Below are 19,592 nucleotides of genomic sequence, written 5' to 3' on the forward strand. Positions count from 1 at the left end.
AACATGCCATTCGGCCCAACCAGTTTATGCCAGCATTTATGCTCCACTCAAGCCTCCACCCAGTCTGCCTCCTCTAACTCTATCAGCATAATTCTCCATTCCCTTCTCCCTCATGTGCTTATCTAACCTCCTCTTAAATGCATCTATACTATTCGCCTTAACCACTCCCCATGGTAGCGAGTTCCACATTCTCACCACTCTTTGGGTAAAGAAGTTTCTTCTGAATTCCCTATTGGATTTCTTGGTGACTATCTTATCTTGATGGCCTCTAGTTATGCTCTTCCCCACAAGTGAAAACATTCTCTCTGTATCCACTCTATTAAAACCTCTCATAATTTTAAAGACCTCTATTAGGTCACCCCTCAGCCTTCTCTTTTCAAGAGAAAAGAGTCCCAGCCTGTTCATCCTTTCCTGATATGTATACCCTCGCATTGCTGTTACCATCCTTATAAATCTTTTTGCACCCTCTCCATTGCCTCTATATCCTTTTTATAATATGGAAACCAGGACTGCACGCAGTACTCTAAGTGTGGTCTAACCAAGGTTCGATATAAGATTAGCATAACTTCACTACTTTTCAAGTCTATCCCTCTAGAAATAAACTCTAGTGCCTGGTATGCTTTTTTTATGGCCTTACTAACCTGTGTTACAACTTTTAGTGATTTGTGTACAGGTTGAGCGTTCTGAATCCGGCAACCTCGGGACCGAGGCCGAGCCATTTCTCGTGTTTTTCCGGACTTTGGAACATGTTTCTGATGTCCGAAGTCCGGAAATATCGCAACCTGGGCTCAGGGGTTCCTGGACTTCGGACATCAGAAACACATTCCGAGTCTGGAAATGCCTGGGCCCAGGTTGCGATATTTCCGGTTTTTGGATGTCACCCGGCTGGCGGCGGAAATGGTTTGACATGGTGTCCAGATTCCGGAACATTTTACGGATCCCGGACGACCCTGTCACCAATCGTCCGGATTCTGGGGAACTCCGGATTTTGGACGCTCAACCTGTATTTGCACTCCCAGATTGCTTTGCTCCTCTACCTCATTTAGATTCTTATTTTCCAAGTAATATGTGACTTTCTTAGTTCCCCAAATACTCATTTTCTTAATGCCTTGAGCTCAAAGTCACCAGGGTAAATTTTGGCCCCCATGGCCTGTGCTGTAACCTGCCGGAGAGGATTGCCTGGCCGCTCGCTGTGCAACACTCCCGATTTTCATTCCATTGATTTCAATAGGCAGAGAATCAGGCAGTGACTTTGCCAAGTTACCGTCATCATCTCCACAATGGGCTCGTCTGCTACTTTCTGATCAGTTCTGGCCTTTCTCCCTCCTTTCTCACTGCTCGAGAAGAGCTCAGTATGGTGTAGCAGCAGGGAGCAGTAGTCCAGCAGTACACCCCATCCCCGACCCCTATGACCTTCCAGAGCCCAGAGGTTTACTGTCTGATCACAACATGGATATCAGGATTGTACATTAGCTGAAATGGATTTTCTTTCTGTGCAGCTAAACAGATTAATGTGCCGCTGAACAATTTTCCCATTTTGCCAGCAATGCACAGAGACAGGAGATTCATCATTTTGTACACACACATTCTTAATATTGACTGAAAAATTCAGGATTATTGGACGTTAGAGGAAAGTGAAAAATTGGTGTATCTTTCTTGCAGTAAAATAGAGTAAACATATTCATTGAAGGCGAGCCTGCGGCACTTTAATAAATAAACAGGGGAGAAAATCATCAACTGAGATTGTGAGTCAAACGATTGAATGGTACAGGCAGCAGGTAGATGGCAGATTGCAGACAGTGAAAAAAAGCACTTTATTCTGTGAGAAGCAAGGACAAATAAAATGTAAGCAACGTATGGAGAAAGGTTATAATCTGCACAATCAGCTCCTCCCCTTCAACCAAATATAGTCCCCAGCATGTAGGCGATGGAGTTGGCCAAGCCAGATCAAACTCCGCAGTGACCATCGAGCTCTATAACAGAGTAATGAGGCGGCGATGCTTTCAATTGTGTCTGTATCAGTGCCCCTGTCTGGTGCTTTTATCCTAGAATGGAGGCAAAGCATTCTCGAGCACTGTCATTAATTCATTCAAGGTTCCCCTGGTTCATTGGGCGACATCAGCTGTAGCGAACAGCGAGACTCCATTTGTTGCAAGTGGATATCTTTAACATGTGTAGGTGCTGATCAAAGGGGAGTGTAGTGAAGAAAGAAAGAACTTGCATTTCTATAGCGCCTTTCACGACCACAGGATGGAAATTGTGTCCAAAGACATGGGGTTAGAAGTTGGTTGTGGACAGTTTTTGGATCCACAGCCAGTCGACAGACCTCAATCTGGAGGCCTGCGGCCAGCCAGAAATTGGCCCTCAGGCCTCAATAACATTTTTTTGCGCGAGCTTCCAACACCTGACAAGGTTCCGCATGCTGCTGCACATTTCACTAAGTTGAATATCAGGTGGCTTGCCTCGCCAGGAGTGGCCCGAAGATAAGTCCCAGGAGGGTGGGTTGGAATGTCAGTGGGCGGGGATCGCGAGGACTGTAAGGACTCAGCTCCTCAGGAACATTCCTTTTTGGTAATTTTTTTTAAATGTACTGTTTAATGGGGGCTACTTAGGCCACAGAGCCTGCTCCAGGATCTTGAGCAGAGCAGGTCTGGTTCCACTCAATCCTAACCTGGGCCTAAAACAGGCTTTAGGCACCTCATTTCCATATGCTATGGTCCTAACCCCTGTTTCAGGCAGCTGACCGGGACTCCTCCAAAGCCACCTTTACCAATATGGCGGCGCCCATAACACAGGCGCAGAGCGGGTGCAGGATGTTGCACCACAAAATTCTGTTGCATCTGGGACCCCGTCATGATTTTCTCCCTCTTCAAGCAAGAACAAATTGCCAAACACCATCCCACAAAGACAATATCCCCCACCGCACCCCCCCCCCCGTAAAGGTTGTAATTAAACTGAAATGTAAAACACACTCAAATAGACTGCCTCGCCCCAGTAAAGGGGCATATTCGCATAGAGCCTGCAAATGTCTTGAAGAAGGACACTGATTGAGCATGAGTTGGTGGGACCCAGCCTTACCAATGAAGCAGTTGGGCTGACCAGCAGGCTCAAGCTCTTGCCCCTTTAAATTCTTCGGTGGTTCCAGTTCTCCCCTTTGGTGGTAATGCCATATGGCTGGAATGCCAGCCTCATGCAACCTCCTTTAAAGCGCACTCTTGATTTCAGGAATCAATTTCGTTGGACTTTCCACAGCAAGCAAGAAGCAGGTACTTTGCTATAAATAGCAGAAAATGAAATGCAGTGTGGAATGAGTTAAGCTAACTCAATTACAAGGTACTTTAAACTGAAGCCTGAAAGCAAAAGCAGTGATGGGAAGGAAATATGCTTTATGAAAAGGCCGAGGCTTTGGGAGTTTGATGCTGTCAGAGTGCATTTGACGTGCATTTCATATTAACGTTAACCAGCATGGACAAAGTGGGGGTGAAATGTTCGAATTGGAGCTCTCAGCCTGATTGAAAAGATCTTCCTTTAATGACCTCGCTTGTTGCTATATTGATTGTGGATGAAGTTCCTCACATTGCTCCTTTTTTCTCCTTGCAGATGACTACAAGTCCGACCTGAGGGAGCAGTTGCCACTGATTGCAGGTTCAGCAGCTGCGGGAGTGGTCTTCATAGTCTCGCTGGTGGCCGTGTCAATCGTCTGCAGCAGGTCGTTATGGAAACCCGTCTGACTTTATTCTAGTAAAGCACTCAGAGAAAGGGCTGTGTTTTTTTTATTGACCACTCTGAATGGAAGAACTTTTGTAATCTTGTAGCAAAAGGACATCTTTGGTGATGGAGAAACTGTCTTAATGTTCTCATTTACCCAGTCTAGTCGCAGGCCTGACTAGGAAAAGGCCCCTAACTTTAGCGCCCATTTGTTGACCAGTTGTCTTATTGGATTGACCATCATATTCCTGCATTTCCTCTGGTGGGACAATCTAGAAGAAGGGGGCCGTTATCTCAAGGGGTTTGAATACAATGGGGAGGAAGTGATGCTTCAGTTGTACAGAGCCTTGGTCAGACCCCTGGAGTGACTGTATTAAGTTCTGGGCATCGCATCTCAGGAAGGATATATTGGCCTTGGAGGGGGAGCAGCCCAGATTCACCAGAATGATACCGGGGCTAAAAGGGTTAAATGATGAGGACAGGTTGCAGAGGCTGGAGCTTGTATTCCCTTGTGTTTAGGAGATTGAGGGGTGATCTAATCGAGCTGTTTAAAATGGTAACATTTTTTGCTAGTGTAGATACAGAGAAACTATTTATTCTGGCGGGGGAATCAGGAACAAGGGGACACCATCTTAACATTAGGGCCATTCAGGGGTGATGTCAGGAAGCACTTCTTCACACAAAGGCTAGATAAAATCTGGACCTCTCTTTCCTCTTTTGGTTGTGAATGCTAGGGGTCAATTGGAGCTTTCAAGACTGAGATCGATAGATTTTTGTTAGACAAGTGTATCAAGGGATATGGAGCCAAGGCGAGTAAATGGAGTTGAGGTACAGATCAGCCATGATCTGATAGAATGGTTGAACAGGCTCGAGGGGCTGAATGGCCTACTCCTGTTCCTAGGTGTTGCGGCAGGTAAATCTACTCCTGACTGGATTGGCTACTGTTCCCTTTCACTTCTGTGTTGAAAATGGTGCCAGGAACGTTCATCACTGCAGATTTAGTTTAAAATATTTGATTCTCCCTGTCATTATTTTAATGAATCTTATTATTTGTTTCTCTCTTAAGTCTCCTCACACCGCACAGCTTCTCCAACCGAGAGGAATCACGTGTTTGTGTTTCTTTCTGTGACAGGAAACGAGCGTATGGCAAAGAAGCAGTGTACAGCGATAAACTTCAGCATTACAGCGCTGGGCGAGGTGAGTGACCCCAGGGAGAGCTCCACCCTGCAACAGTTCAAATCCCACCGCCGCCGTTTGAGGATTTGAATTCAGTTTAAAAAAAAGCATCTTGAAATAAAAAGCCGGTTATCAGTAAAAGTGACCATGAAGCTGTCGGATTGTTGTAGAAACCCATCTGGTTCACTAGGGTGGGAAACCTGCCGTCCTTGGCTGGTCGGTGATTCCAGACCCACACCAACGTGGTTGACTCTTAACTACCACCTGAAGTGGCCGAGCAAGCCACTCAGTAGTATCAATCTCAGAGCAATTAGGGATGGGCAATAAATGCCAGCCTTCCCAGCGATGCTCACATCCTGAGAATGAATACAAAAGGGGCTGGACAAAGACAAAGAAGAAGGAACACTTCAGTAAATTCAAAAGAGGAAAAAGCTGGGGTGTGGGACTAAATTGGATAGCTCTTTCACAGAGCCAGCACAGGCATGACAGGCCGAATGGCCTCCTTCTGTGCTGTAAAATTCTATGATTCTATGAAACAAGGTTAAGTTTTCATGGTTTGCCTGTTGTAAGGGGCAATTGAGAGAGAAAGGGGCCAATTTTGCTGTTTATGAGCCTGGGGCTATTGGATCTCCCAGGCACAGTGATATAGCGAGTAATAGGCAGGGAGGAATCCAGACTCCAACAGAGCCTACCCGATATTCTGTCGATTTAAATCAAGAGGAAATCAGCCAAGCTCCCCAATAGGTGTTTGCTCCCCCCTGTCCGATTTTCCTGTGGATGAGGAAGGGAGGTCCACCCTTTCAGCCAATGAGTGTTTCTGCCCCTTAGTGGATGATAGACATCTTTTTCAACAGTGGGTGCTGATATTAACCTGTGAGGGGCAAATGAAAAGGGAAATGGGGAGAGGGGAGCAAAGGAGAGATGGAGGGACAGTGACTTTTATTGAAAGTATTCCTCCATTCTGTAATATTCTTGTTCAAGAAAAGTCCTGCAGGGTTTCCATCTCCTCTTGTAACAGTGAGGTGAGATTACCCTGCTTGCTGTGTGCGACATAACCTGAAAGCGTTCATGAAGCATCTGTTCACCACCTCAAGCAAAATCAGAAGTGCACTCCTTTGGAAATAGCAAACCAAAGGTGATCTCAAAGGAGGCACAGTAGGCAGTGCAGATGGGAGTAGGAAGTTACAAAGGGACACAGGCAGTGAGTGGGCAAAACTGTGTCAAATGGAGTTCAATGTGGGCAAGTGTAAGATCATTCACTTTGGACCCAAGAAAGACAAATCGGAATATTTTCTAAATAGTGAGAAACTAGGAAAATCATTAAAAAGCTAGTAGATGGTTGCAAAAAGCAATCAAAAAGGCTAATGTTAGATTAGAGCTCAGCCATTCAGGAGTGAAATCAGAAAGTCATTTTTCACACAAAGGGTAGTAGAAATCTGGAACTCTCTCCCCCAAAACGTTGGGGATGCTGGGGGTCAATTCAAACTTTCAAGACTGAGATCGCTAGATTTTTGTTAGGCAAGGGTATCAAGGGATATGGAGCAAAAGTAGATAAATGGAGTTGAGGTGCAGATCAGCCATGGTCTAATTGAATGGCAGAGCAGGTCAGAGGGGCTGAATGGCCTCCTCCCATTCCTAATGTTCCTAGGTTCCACCCAGTTACAGTGCCACTACAGAAAGGACAGGGCAATTCCTACCTCAGTGAAGCCAACATTCAGTTTTCCATCACGTGTTATGTTGAAAAAGAGAGAAGCAAATATTGAAAGCAATAGAGTCAATTTTTGTCGGAATAGATTAGAGAGTGATTTGGTAGAGGATTTTAAAATGATGAAGAGATGGGACTGAGTAGATAGAAACAGACTAGTTCCAGTGAGTGAGGGGTCTGGGACAAGGGGACATCGATCTGAGATTAAATGTAGGACGAGAGCAGGAGAAATCTCTTTACACAGAGGGTTGTGGGGCTGTGGAATTCACTACCAGAGTTGGTGATTGCTGCAGAGACCATGTCAACATTTAAGAATGGGTTAGATAGGAGGTTGAAGGAAAGGGGAATAAACAGATATGGGAACAGGACATGGGATTAGGACACAGCTCGTGTGGAGCATAAACACCAGCATGGAGTGGTTGGGCCAAATGGCCTGTTTCCGTGTTTTTATTTCTGTGTAATTCTGTGTCTGTCAGTGCTTATGGGAGAGGAGCAGGGGATAACGAGACTCAGCAGACACAGAGATGCGGTTTGCTAGTTGATCGGTGAGCTATGAACAGCAAGCAACAGGCACTGGTAGAACAATGCCACAGATGGACAGCAGTGTCTTACAAGGATGTACAAGTGCGTGTTTTGTGCAGAGTAAATTAGGAGGAGTCTATTACCAGCAGTAAATGGTAATGCATCTAACAGCTTATATGGCACTGATGTTTACACAACACCCTGTTAATGGGAAGTTGTTAGACTCCCAGATGGTGCCAGCTGGCTAATCGCACTCATCTGAAAATATATCGAAATAAACACTGTCACAGCTCGAGATTGAATATATTCCTGCGTAATCTCAGTTTACATGAAAGTGTCAGGGAATTCTGAAATACGGCGAGCCATAATATAGATACTTAATGCGACGCTCCCCCTCCAAATTGCTCTACTAAGGAGACAGGAGAGCTGATTTGTGAGTGTTTTGCTCAGCAACAACACACTTCACATCCCCATTGCTGACAGCTCACCCTCAGCACTTCGCTCTAATTGCATTACTCACTGACTAAAAGCTGCTGCTGTTTGCTTTCTCGATTCGATTCTGTTTTTTGAGGCCGCCAGTTCAAGCGATGGCGCACGGTGTTATTTGATCATTGCCGTTACCTTCCGCGGGTATATCAGGCCTGCTCGCAACCAGCTTCCTCTGTCGCTGTTGGGAGCCTGGGTCACGGCATCGACTGCTGGATCCACTGGTCTTCTCACCATTTATCATGTTGTTTGATCTTTGAATTTTTATTGGTGGTGGTGTGAGGGGAGGTATCAATGGCATTCTCAGATTCGGAGGAGGAAGAGGAGGATGGATTCTCAACTTTACATCTGAATGTAAAACTGGCATTGAGAATAGGCCGCACGTTATAGATCATTCCTATCAATTTCAACTGAAGGGAGGGAGTGAGCCGCACAGGGATATCGGGAGACAGGGATTGAGCAGCATAGGGATATCGGGAGACAGGGAACGAGCCGCACAGGAATATCAGGAGACAGGGCGCGATCAACACCGAGATAACGGGAGACAGGGAGCAAGCCGAACAGGGATATCGGGAGACAGGGAGCGAACAGCACAGTGATATCGGGAGACAGAGAGCGAGCAACACCGGGATATCGGAAGACAAGGCGCGAGCCGCACGGGGATATTGGGAGACAGGGAGCGAGCAACACAGGGATATCGGGAGACAGGGAGTGAGCTGCACAGGGATATCGGGAGACAGGGAGAGGGCAGCACAGTGATACTGGGAGATAGGGATTGAGCTGCACAGGAATATCGGGAGAATGGGAGAGGGCAGCAGAGGGATAGCGGGAGACAGGGAGAGGGCAGCACGGGAATATCGGGAGACAGGGAGTGAGCTGCACTGGGATATCGGGAGACAGGAAGAGGGCAGCACAGGGATATCGGGAGACAGGGACTGAGCCGCACCGGGATATCCGGAAACAGGGAGCGAGCAGCACAGGGATATCGGGAGACAGAGAAAGGGCAGCACAGGGATACCGGGAGACAGGGAGAGTTGCACACGGATATCGGGAGACAGGGAGCGAGCAGCACAGGGATATCGGGAGAAAGAGAGAGGGCAGCACAGGGATATCGGGAGACAGGGAGCGGGAAGCACAGGTATATCGGGAGACAGGGAGAAGGGAGCACAGGGATATCGGGAGACAGGGAGCGAGCCACACCGGGATATCGGGAAACAGGGAGCGAGCAGCACAGGGATATCGGGAGACAGGGGGAGGGCAGCACAGGGATACAGGGAGAGGGCAGTACATGGATATTCGGAGACACCAAGAGGTCAGCACAGGTATATTGGGAGTCAGGGAGAGGGCAGCACAGTGATACTGGGAGACAGGGAGAGGGCAGCACAGGGACATCAGGAGACAGGGAGCGAGCAGCACAGGGATATCAGGAGACATGGAGAGGGCAGCACAGGGATATCGGGAGACAGAGAGTGAGCTGCACAGGGATATCAGGAGACATGGAGAGGGCAGCACAGGGATATCGGGAGACAGAGAGTGAGCTGCACAGGGATATCGGGAGACAGGGAGAGGGCAGCAGAGGGATATTGTGAGACAGGGACAGGGCAGCACAGGGATATCAGGAGACAGGGAGCGAGATGCATCGGGAGACAGGGAGCGAGCAGCACCAGGATATCGGGAGACAGGGAGAGGGCAGCAGAGGGATATCGGGAGACAGGGAGAGCGTAGCACAGATATATCGGGAGACAGGTAATGTGGAGCACCGGGATATCGGGGGACAGGGCGCGAGCGGCACCAGGATATCGGGAGACAGGGAGAGGGCAACACAGGAATATCAGGACACAAGGAGAGGGCAGCACAGGTATATCGGGAGACAGGGAGCGAGCAGCACCGGGATATTGGGAGACAGGGAGTGGGCAAAACAGGGATATCGGGAGACACGGAGCGAGCAGCACCGGGATATCGGGAGACAGGGAGAGGTGAAAACAGGGATATCGGGAGACAGGGAGCGAGCAGCACCAGGATATCGGGAGACAGGGAGAGGGCAACACAGGAATATCAGGAGACAAGGAGAGGGCAGCACCGGTATATCGGGAGACAGGGAGCGAGCAGCACCGGGATATCTGGAGACAGGGAGAGAGCAGCACCGAGATATTGGGAGACAGGGAGCGAGCCGCACCGGGATATCGGGTGACAGGGAGAGGTCAGCACAGTGATATCGGGAGAGAGGGAGCGAGCAGCACAGTAATATCGGGAGAGAGGGAGCGAGCCACATCGGGATACGGAGTGAGCAGCACAGGGATATCGGGAGACTGCGAGAGGGCAGCACAAGAATACCGGGAGATAGGGAGAGGGCAGCACAGGGTCATCAGGAGACAGGGAGAGGGCAGCACAGGGATATCGGGAGACAGGGAGTGAGCCACATCGGGATAATATCGGGAGACGGAGCGAGCATCACAGGGATATCAAGAGACAGGGAGAGGGCAGCACAATGATACTGGGAGACAGCGAGAGGGCAGCACAGGGATATCGGGAAACAGGGAGCGAGTCACATCGGGATATCGGGAGACATGGAGCGAGCAGCACAGGGATATCGGGAGTCAAGGAGAGGGCAGCACAGTGCTACTGGGAGACGGAGAGGGCAGCACAGGGATATCGGGAGACGGAGTGAGCAGCACAGGGATATCAGGAGACAGGGAGAGGACAGCACAGGAGTTTCGGGAGATGGAGAGGGCAGCACAGGGATATCGTGAGACAGGGAGTGAGCTGCACAGGGATATCGGGAGACAGTGAGAGGGCAGCAGAGGGATATCGTGAGACAGGGAGAGGGCAGCACCGGAATAGCGGGAGTCAGGGAGCGAGCAGCACCAGGATATCGGGAGACAGGGAGAGGGCAGCAGAGGGATATCGGGAGACAGGGAGAGGGTAGCACAGATATATCAGGAGACAGGGAGTGTGTAGCACCGGGATATCGGGTGACAGGGAGCGAGCAGCACCAGGATATCTGGAGACAGGGAGCGAGCAGCACCGGGATATCTGGAGACAGGGAGAGAGCAGCACCGAGATATTGGGAGACAGGGAGCGAGCCGCACCTCGAAATCGGGAGACAGGGAGTGAGCAGTATCGGGAGACAGGGAGCGAGGAGCACCGGGATATCGGGAAACAGGGAGAGGGCAAAACAGGGATATCGGGAGACAGGGAGCAAGCAGCACCGGGATATTGGGAGACAGGGAGAGGGCAAAACAGGGATATCGGGAGACACGGCGCGAGCAGCACCAGGATATCGGGAGGCAGGGAGAGGTCAAAACAGGGATATCGGGAGACAGGGTGTGAGCAGCACCGGGATATCGGGAGACAGGGAGAGGGCAACACAGTGATAACGGGAGACAGGGAGCGAGTAGCACAGCAATATCGGGAGCCAGGGAGCGAACCACATCGGGAAACGGAACGAGCAGCACAGGGATATCGGGAGACTGGGAGATGGCAACACAAGAATACCGGGAGATAGGGAGAAGGCAGCACAGGGATATCGGGAGACAGGGAGAGGGCAGCAGAGGGATATTGGGGGACAAGGAGCGAGCCAAATCGGGATATCGGGAGACAGGGAGCGAGCAGCACAGGGATATCGGGAGACAGGGAGAGGGCAGCACAGTGATACTGGGAGACAGGGAGAGGGCAGCACAGGGATATCGGGAGACAGGGAGCGAGCCACATCGGGATATCGGGAGACATGGAGCGAGCAGCACTGGGATATCGGGAGACAGGGAGAGGGCAGCACAAGTATATCGGGAGACAGGGAGCGAGCCACATCGGGATATCAGGAGACATGGAGCGAGCAGCATCGGGATACCAGGTGACAGGGAGAGGGCAGCACCGGGATTTCGGTAGGCAAGGAGCGAGCAGCACCAGGATATCGGGAGTCAGGGAGAGGGCAGCACAGTGATACTGGGAGACTGGGAGAGGGCAGCACCGGGATTTCGGGTGACAGGGAGCGAGCAGCAGCGTGATATTTGGAGACAGGGAGAGAGCAGCACCGAGATGTTGGCAGACAGGGAGCGAGCCGCACCTGGATATCAGGAGACATGGAGCGAGCAGCATCGGGATATCAGGTGACAGGGAGAGGTCAGCACCGGGATTTCGGGTGACAGGGAGCGAGCAGCAGCGTGATATTTGGAGACGGAGAGACCAGTACCGAGATGTTGGCAGACAGGGATCGAGCCGCACCTGGATATCGGGAGACAGGGAGCGAGGAGCACTGGGATATTGGCAGACAAGGGAGCGACCAGCACCGGGATATCGGGAGACAGTGAGCAGGCAGCACAGGAATATCTGGAGACAGGGATTGAGCAGCAGAGGGATATAGGGAGACAGGGATTGAGCTGCACCGGGATATCGGGAGACAGGGAGCGAGCAGCACCGGGATATCGGGAGTCAGGGAAGGGCAGTACAGTGATACTGGGAGACAGGGAGAGGGCAGCACAGGGATATCGGGAGACAGGGAGCGAGCAGCACAGGGATATCGTGAGACAGGGAGAGGGCAGCAGAGGGAAATCGTGAGACAGGGAGAGAGCAGCACTGGAATATCGGGAGACAGGGAGCAAACAGCACCAGGATAGACTGGGAGATGGCAACACAAGAATACCGGGAGATAGGGAGAAGGCAGCACAGGGATATCGGGAGACAGGGAGAGCGTAGCACAGATATATTGAGAGACAGGGAGTGCGTAGCACCGGGATATCAGGAGACAGGGAGCGAGCAGCACCAGGATATCGGGAGACAGGGAGAGGGCAACACAGGAATATCAGGATACAAGGAGAGGGCAGCACCGGTATATCGGGAGACAGGGAGCAAGCAGCATCGGGATATCTGGAGACAGGGAGAGAGCAGCACCGAGATATTGGGAGACAGGGAGCAAGCCGCACCTGGACATCGGGAGACAGGGAGCGAGCAGCATCGGGATATCGGGTGACAGGGAGCGAGGAGCACCGGGACATCGGGAGACAGGGAGAGGGCAACACAGGGATATTGGGAGACAGGGAGCGAGCAGTACAGGAATATCGGGAGACAGGGTGCAAGCCACATCGGGAAACGGAGCGAGCAGCACAGGGATATCGGGAGACTGGGAGAGGGCAGCACAAGAATACCGGATGATAGGGAGAGGGCAGCACAGGGATATCGGGAGACAGGGAGAGGACAGCACAGGGATATCAGGAGAGAGGGATGCGAGCCGCACCTGGATATCGGGAGACAGGGAGAGGGCAGCACCGGTATATCGGGAGACAGGGAGCGAGCAGCACCGGGATATCTGGAGACAGGGAGAGAGCAGCACCGAGATATTGGGAGACAGGGAGCGAGCAGCACCAGGATATCGGAAGACAGGGAGAGGGCAACACAGGAATTTGAGGAGACAAGGAGAGGTCAGCACCGGTATATCGGGAGACAGGGAGCGAGTAACACCGGTATATCGGGGGACAGGAAGCGAGCAGCACCGGGATATCGGGAGACAGGGATTGAGCAGCACAGCGAAATCGGGAGACAGGGACTGAGCAGCACCGGGATATAGGGAGACAGGGAGCGAGCAGCACAGGAATATCGGGAGACAGGGAGAGGGCAAAACAGGGATATCGGGAGACAGGGAGCGAGCAGCACAGTGATATCAGGAGACAGGGAGAGGGCAGCAGAGGGATATCGGGAGACAGGGAGAGGGCAGCACAGTGATATCTGGCGACAGTGAGCGAGACGCATCGGGATATCGGGAGACAGGAAGCGAGCAGCACCAGGATATCGGGAGACAGGTGGAGGGCAGCAGAGGGATTTCGGGAGACAGGGAGAGCATAGCACAGATATATCGGGAGACAGGGAGTGCGTAGCATGGGGATCTCAGGAGACAGGTAAAGAGCAGCACCAGGATATCAGGAGACAGGGAGAGGGCAACACAGGAATATGTGGAGACAAGGAGAGGGTAGCACCGTTATATCAGGAGACAGGGAGCGAGCAGCAGCGTGATATTTGGAGACAGGGAGAGAGCAGCACCGAGATGTTGGCAGACAGGGAGCGAGCCGCACCTGGATATCGGGAGACAGGGAGCGAGGAGCACTGGGATATTGGCAGACAGGGAGCGACCAGCACCGGGATATCGGGAGACAGTGAGCAGTCAGAACAGGAATATCTGGAGACAGGGAATGAGCAGCACAGGAATATCTGGAGACAGGGAGCGAGCAGCACCGCGATATCGGGAGTCAGGGAGAGGGCAGCACAGTGATACTGGGAGACAGGAAGAGGGCAGCACAGGGACATCGGGCGACAGGGAGAGAGCAGCACTGGAATATCGGGAGATGGAGCAAACAGCACCAGGATATCGGGAGACAGGGAGAGGGAAGCAGGGGGATATCGGGGGACCGGGAGAGCGTAGCATAGATATATTGAGAGACAGGGAGTGCGTAGCACCGGGATATCAGGAGACAGGGAGCGAGCAGCACCAGGATATCGGGAGACAGTGAGAGGGCAACACAGGAATATCAGGATACAAGGAGAGGGCAGCACCGGTATATCGGGAGACAGCAAGCGAGCAGCACCGGTATATCGGGAGACAGGGTGCAAGCAGCACCTCGATATCGGGAGACAGGGAGCAAGCAGCATCGCGATATCGGGAGACAGGGAGCGAGCCGTACCTGGACATCGGGAGACAGGGAGCGAGCAGCATCGGGATATTGGAAGACAGGGAGAGAGGAGCACCGGGACATTGGGAGACAGGGACAGGGCAAAACAGGGATATCGGGAGACAGGGAGCGAGCAGCACCGGGATATTGGGAGACAGGGTTCGAGCCACATCGGGAAACGGAGTGAGCAGCACAGGGATATCGGGAGACTGGGAGAGGGCAGCACAAGAATACCGGGAGATAGGGAGAGGGCAGAACAGGGACATCGGGAGACAGGGAGAGGGCAGCACAGGGATATCAGGAGAGAGGGAGCGAGACACATAGGGATATCGGGAGACAGGGAGAGGGCAGCACCGGTATATCGGGAGACAGGGAGCGAGCAGAATCGGGATATCAGGAGACAGGGAGCGAGGAGCACCGGGATATCAGGAGTCAGTGAGAAGGCAAATCAGGGTTATCGGGAGACAGGGAGAGGACAAAACAGGGATATCGGGAGACAGGGAGCGAGCAGCACCGGGATATCGGGAGACAGGGAGAGGGTAACACAGGGATATTGGGAGACAGGGAGCGAGCAGCACAGGAAAATCGGGAGACAGGGTGCGAGCCACATCAGGAAATGGAGCGAGCAGCACAGGGATATCGGGAGACTGGGAGAGGGAAGCACAAGAATACCAGGAGATAGGGAGAGGGCAGCACAGGGATATCGGGAGACAGGGAGAGGGCAGCACAGGGATATCAGGAGACAGGGAGAGGGCAGCACCGGGATATCGGGAGACAGGGAGCGAGCAGCACAGGGATATCGGGAGTCAGGGAGCGGGCAGCACAGTGATACTGGGAGACAGGGAGAGGCCAGCACAGGGATATCAGGAGACAGAGAGCGAGCAGCACCGGGATATCAGGAGACAGGGAGAGGGCAGCACAGGGATATCGGGAGACAGGGAGAGGGTAGAACAGGGATCTCGGGAGACAGGGAGTGAGCTGCACAAGGATATCGGGAGATAGGGAGAGGGCAGCAGAGGGATATCGTGAGACAGGGAGAGGGCAGCACAGGGATACCGGGAGACAGGGAGCGAGACGCATCGGGATATCGAGAGACAGGGAACGAGCAGCACCAGGATATCGGGAGACAGGGAGAGGGCAGCAGAGGGATATCGGGAGACAGTGAGAGCGTAGCACAGATATATCGGGAGACAGGGAGTGCGTAGCACGGGGATATCGGGAGACAGGGAGAGAGCAGCACCGAGATATTGACAGACAGGGAACGAGCAGCACCTGGATATCGGGAGACAGGGAGAGGGCAGCAGAGGGAAATCGTGAGACAGGGAGAGGGCAGCACCAGAATATCGGGAGACAGGGAGTGAACAGCACCGAGATATTGGGAGACAGGGAGCGAGCCGCACCTCGATACCGGGAGACAGGGAGCAAGAAGCACCGGGATATTGGCAGACAGGGAGCGACCAGAACAGGGATATCGGGAGACAGGGAGAGGGCAGCACAGGGATATCTGGAGACAGGATTGAGCATCACAGGGATATCGGGATACAGGGATTTAGCAGCACCGGGATATCGGGCGAAAGGGAGCGAGCAGCACAGGGATATCGGGAGTCAGGAAGCGGGCAGCACAGTGATACTGGGAGCCAGGGAGAGGGCAGCACAGGGATATCGGGAGACAGGGAGCGAGCAGCACCGGGATATGAGGAGACAGGGAGAGGGCAGCACAGGGATATCGGAAAACGGAGTGGGCAGTACAGGGATCTCGGGAGACAGGGAGTGAGCTGCTCAGGGATATCGGGAGAGAGGGAGAGGGCAGCAGAGGGATATCGTGAGACAGCGAGAGGGCAGCAAAGGGATATCGGGAGACAGGGAGAGGGCAGCACAGGGATATCGGGAGACAGAGAGCGAGCAGCACCGGGATATGAGGAGACAGGGAGAGGGCAGCACAGGGATATCGGAAAACGGAGTGGGCAGTACAGGGATCTCGGGAGACAGGGAGTGAGCTGCTCAGGGATATCGGGAGAGAGGGAGAGGGCAGCAGAGGGATATCGTGAGACAGCGAGAGGGCAGCAAAGGGATATCGGGAGACAGGGAGAGGGCAGCACAGGGATATCGGGAGACAGAGAGCGAGCAGCACCGGGATATGAGGAGACAGGGAGAGGGCAGCACAGGGATATCGGAAAACGGAGTGGGCAGTACAGGGATCTCGGGAGACAGGGAGTGAGCTGCTCAGGGATATCGGGAGAGAGGGAGAGGGCAGCAGAGGGATATCGTGAGACAGCGAGAGGGCAGCAAAGGGATATCGGGAGACAGGGAGCGAGACGCATCGGCATATCGGGTGACAGGGAGCAAGCAGCACCAGGATATCGGGAGACAGGGAGAGGGCAGCAGAGGGATATCGGAAGACAGGGCATGCTTAGCACAGATATATCGGGAGACAGGGAGTGCGTAGCACCGAGATATTGGCAGACGGAACGAGCAGCACCAGGATATCGGGAGACAGGGAGAGGGCAATACAGGAATATCAGTAGACAAGGAGAGGGCAGTACCGGTATATCGGGAGACAGGGAGCGAGCAGCACCGGGACATCTGGCGACAGGGTGAGAGCAGCACAGGGATATCGGGTGACAGGGAGCGAGAGGCATCGGGATATCGGGAGACAGGGAGCGAGCAGCACCAGGATATCGGGAGACAGGGAGAGGGCAGCAGAGGGATATCGGGAGACAGGGAGCGAGCAGCACCGGGATATTTGGAGACAGAGAGAGAGCAGCACCGAGATATTGGCAGACAGGGAGCGAGCCATACCTGGATATCGGGAGACAGGGAGCAAGGAGCACTGGGATATTGGCAGACAGGGAGTGACCAGCACCGGGATATCGGGAGAGAGTGAGCAGGCAGCACAGGGATATCTCGAGATAGGGATTGAGCAGCACAGGGATATCGGGAGACAGGGATTGAGCTGCACCGGGATATCGGGAGACAGGGAGCGAGCAGCACAGGGATATCGGGAGTCAGGGAGAGGGCAGCACAGTGATACTGGGAGACAGGGAGTGAGCTGCACAGGGATATCGGGAGACAGGGAGAGGGCAGCAGAGGGATATCGTGAGACAGGGAGAGGGCAGCACCGGAATATCGGGAGACAGGGAGAGGGCAGCAGAGGCATATCGGGAGACAGGGAGAGCGTAGCACAGATATATCTGGAGACTGGGAGTGCGTAGCTCCCGGATATCAGGAGACAGGGAGCGAGCAGCACCAGGATATCGGGAGACAGGGAGAGGGCAACACAGGAATATCAGGATACAAGGAGAGGGCAGCACCGGTATATCGGGAGACAGCGAGCGAGCAGCACCGGGATATCTGGAGACAGGGAGAGAGCAGCATCTCGATATCGGGAGACAGGGAGCAAGCAGCATCGCGATATCGGGAGACAGGGAGCGAGAAGCACTGGGATATTGGCAGACAGGGAGCGACCAGAAGCGGGATATCGGGAGACAGGGAGAGGGCAGCACAGATATATTGGGAGACAGGGAGTGCGTAGCACGGGGATATCGGGAGACAGGTAAACAGCAGCACCAGGATATCGAGAGACAGGGAGAGGGCAGCACCGGGATATCGGGAGACAGGGAGCGAGCAGCATCGGGATATTTGGAGACAGGGAATGAGCAGCACCGAGATATTGGCAGACAGGGAGCGAGCCATACCTGGATATCGGGAGACAGGGAGCAAGGAGCACTGGGATATTGGCAGACAGGGAGTGACCAGCACCGGGATATCGGGAGAGAGTGAGCAGGCAGCACAGGGATATCTAGAGATAGGGATTGAGCATCACAGGGATATCGGGAGACAGGGATTGACCTGCACCGGAATATCGGGAGACAGGGTGCGAGCCACACCAGGATATCGGGAGACAGGGGGAGCGCAGCAGAGGGATACCGGGAGACAGGGAGATGGCAGTACAGGGATATCGGGAGACAGGGAGAGGGCAGCACCGGGATACCGGGAGACAGGGAGAGGGCAGCACACGGATACTGGGAGACAGGGAGCTAGCATTACAGGGATATTCGGAGACAGGGAGAGGGCAGCACAGGGATATCGGGAGACAGGGAGCCAGCATTACAGGGATATTCGGAGACAGGGAGAGGGCAGCACAGGGATATTGGGAGACAGGGAGCGAGCAGCACAGGGATATCAGGAGACAGAGAGAGGGCAGCACAGGGAGATCAGGAGACAGGGAGAGGGAAGCACAGGTATATCAGGAGACATGGAGATGGGAGCACAGGGATATCGGGAGACAGGGTGCGAGCCACACCAGGATATCGGGAGACAGGGGGAGCGCAGCAGAGGGATACCGGGAGACAGGGAGATGGCAGTACAGGGATATCGGGAGACAGGGAGAGGGCAGCACCGGGATACCGGGAGACAGGGACAGGGCAGCACAGGGATATCGGGAGACAGGGAGCGATCCACATCGGGATATCAGGAAACAGGGAGCGAGCAGCACAGAGATATCGGGAGACAGGGAGAGGGCAGCACAGGGATACCGGGAGACAGGGAGAGGGCAGCACACGGATATCGGGAGACAGGGAGCGAGCAGCACTGGGTTATCGGGAGACAGAGAGAGGGCAGCACAGGGATATCGGGAGACAGGGAGCGGGCAGCACAGGTATATCGGGAGACAGGGAGAAGAGAGCTCAGGGATATTGGGAGACAGGGAGCGAGCCACACCAGGATATTGGGACACAGGGAGCGAGCTGCACAGTGATATCGGGAGACAGGAAGCGATCAGCAAGGGGATATCAGGGGACAGGGAGAGAGCAGCACAGCGATATCGGGAGACAGGGAGCGAGCAGCACAGAGATATCGGGAGACGGAGAGGGCAGCAGAGGGATACCGGCAGATAGTGAGCGAGCCACACCGGGATATCAGGAAACAGGGAGCGAGCAGCACAGAGATATTGGGAGACAGGGAGAGGGCAGCACAAGAAAATAGTGAGACAGGAAGAGGGTAGCACAGGGATATCGGCAGACAGGGAGCGAGCCACACCGGGATATCAGGAAACAGGGAGCGAGCAGCACAGAAATATCGGGAGAAAGGGAGAGGGCAGCACAGGGATACCGGGAGACGGGGAGAGGGCTGCACACGGATCTCAGGAGACAGGGAGTGAGCAGCACTGGGATATCGGGAGACAGAGAGAGGGCAGCACAGGGATATCGGGAGACAGGGAGCGAGCCACAACAGGATATCGGGAGATAGGGAGCGAACAGCACAGGGATATCGGGAGACTGGAAGCAAGCAGGACAGGGATATCGGGAGACAGGAAGCGAGCAGCAAGGGGATATCAGGAG

General features: G+C 53.4%; 1 protein-coding gene across 2 annotated transcripts in view; it reads left to right on the top strand.

The window, feature by feature from the left end:
- LOC147116119 (ephrin type-B receptor 1) overlaps window positions 1-19,592 on the top strand; it is a 474,793-nt gene that overhangs the window by 157,278 nt on the left and 297,923 nt on the right. For both annotated transcript variants that reach the window (XM_085990885.1, XM_085990884.1), the window contains exons 5-6: window positions 3,601-3,709; window positions 4,841-4,905. In XM_085990885.1, the coding sequence (XP_085847011.1) occupies window positions 3,601-3,709; window positions 4,841-4,905 (174 nt within the window). The remainder of the gene's footprint in view (window positions 1-3,600; window positions 3,710-4,840; window positions 4,906-19,592) is intronic.

The sequence above is a fragment of the Somniosus microcephalus genome, chromosome 6, assembly GCF_052327205.1.
Source record: "Somniosus microcephalus isolate GS21.2 chromosome 6, FLI_Smic_1.0, whole genome shotgun sequence".
NCBI classification, from domain to species: domain Eukaryota; kingdom Metazoa; phylum Chordata; class Chondrichthyes; order Squaliformes; family Somniosidae; genus Somniosus; species Somniosus microcephalus.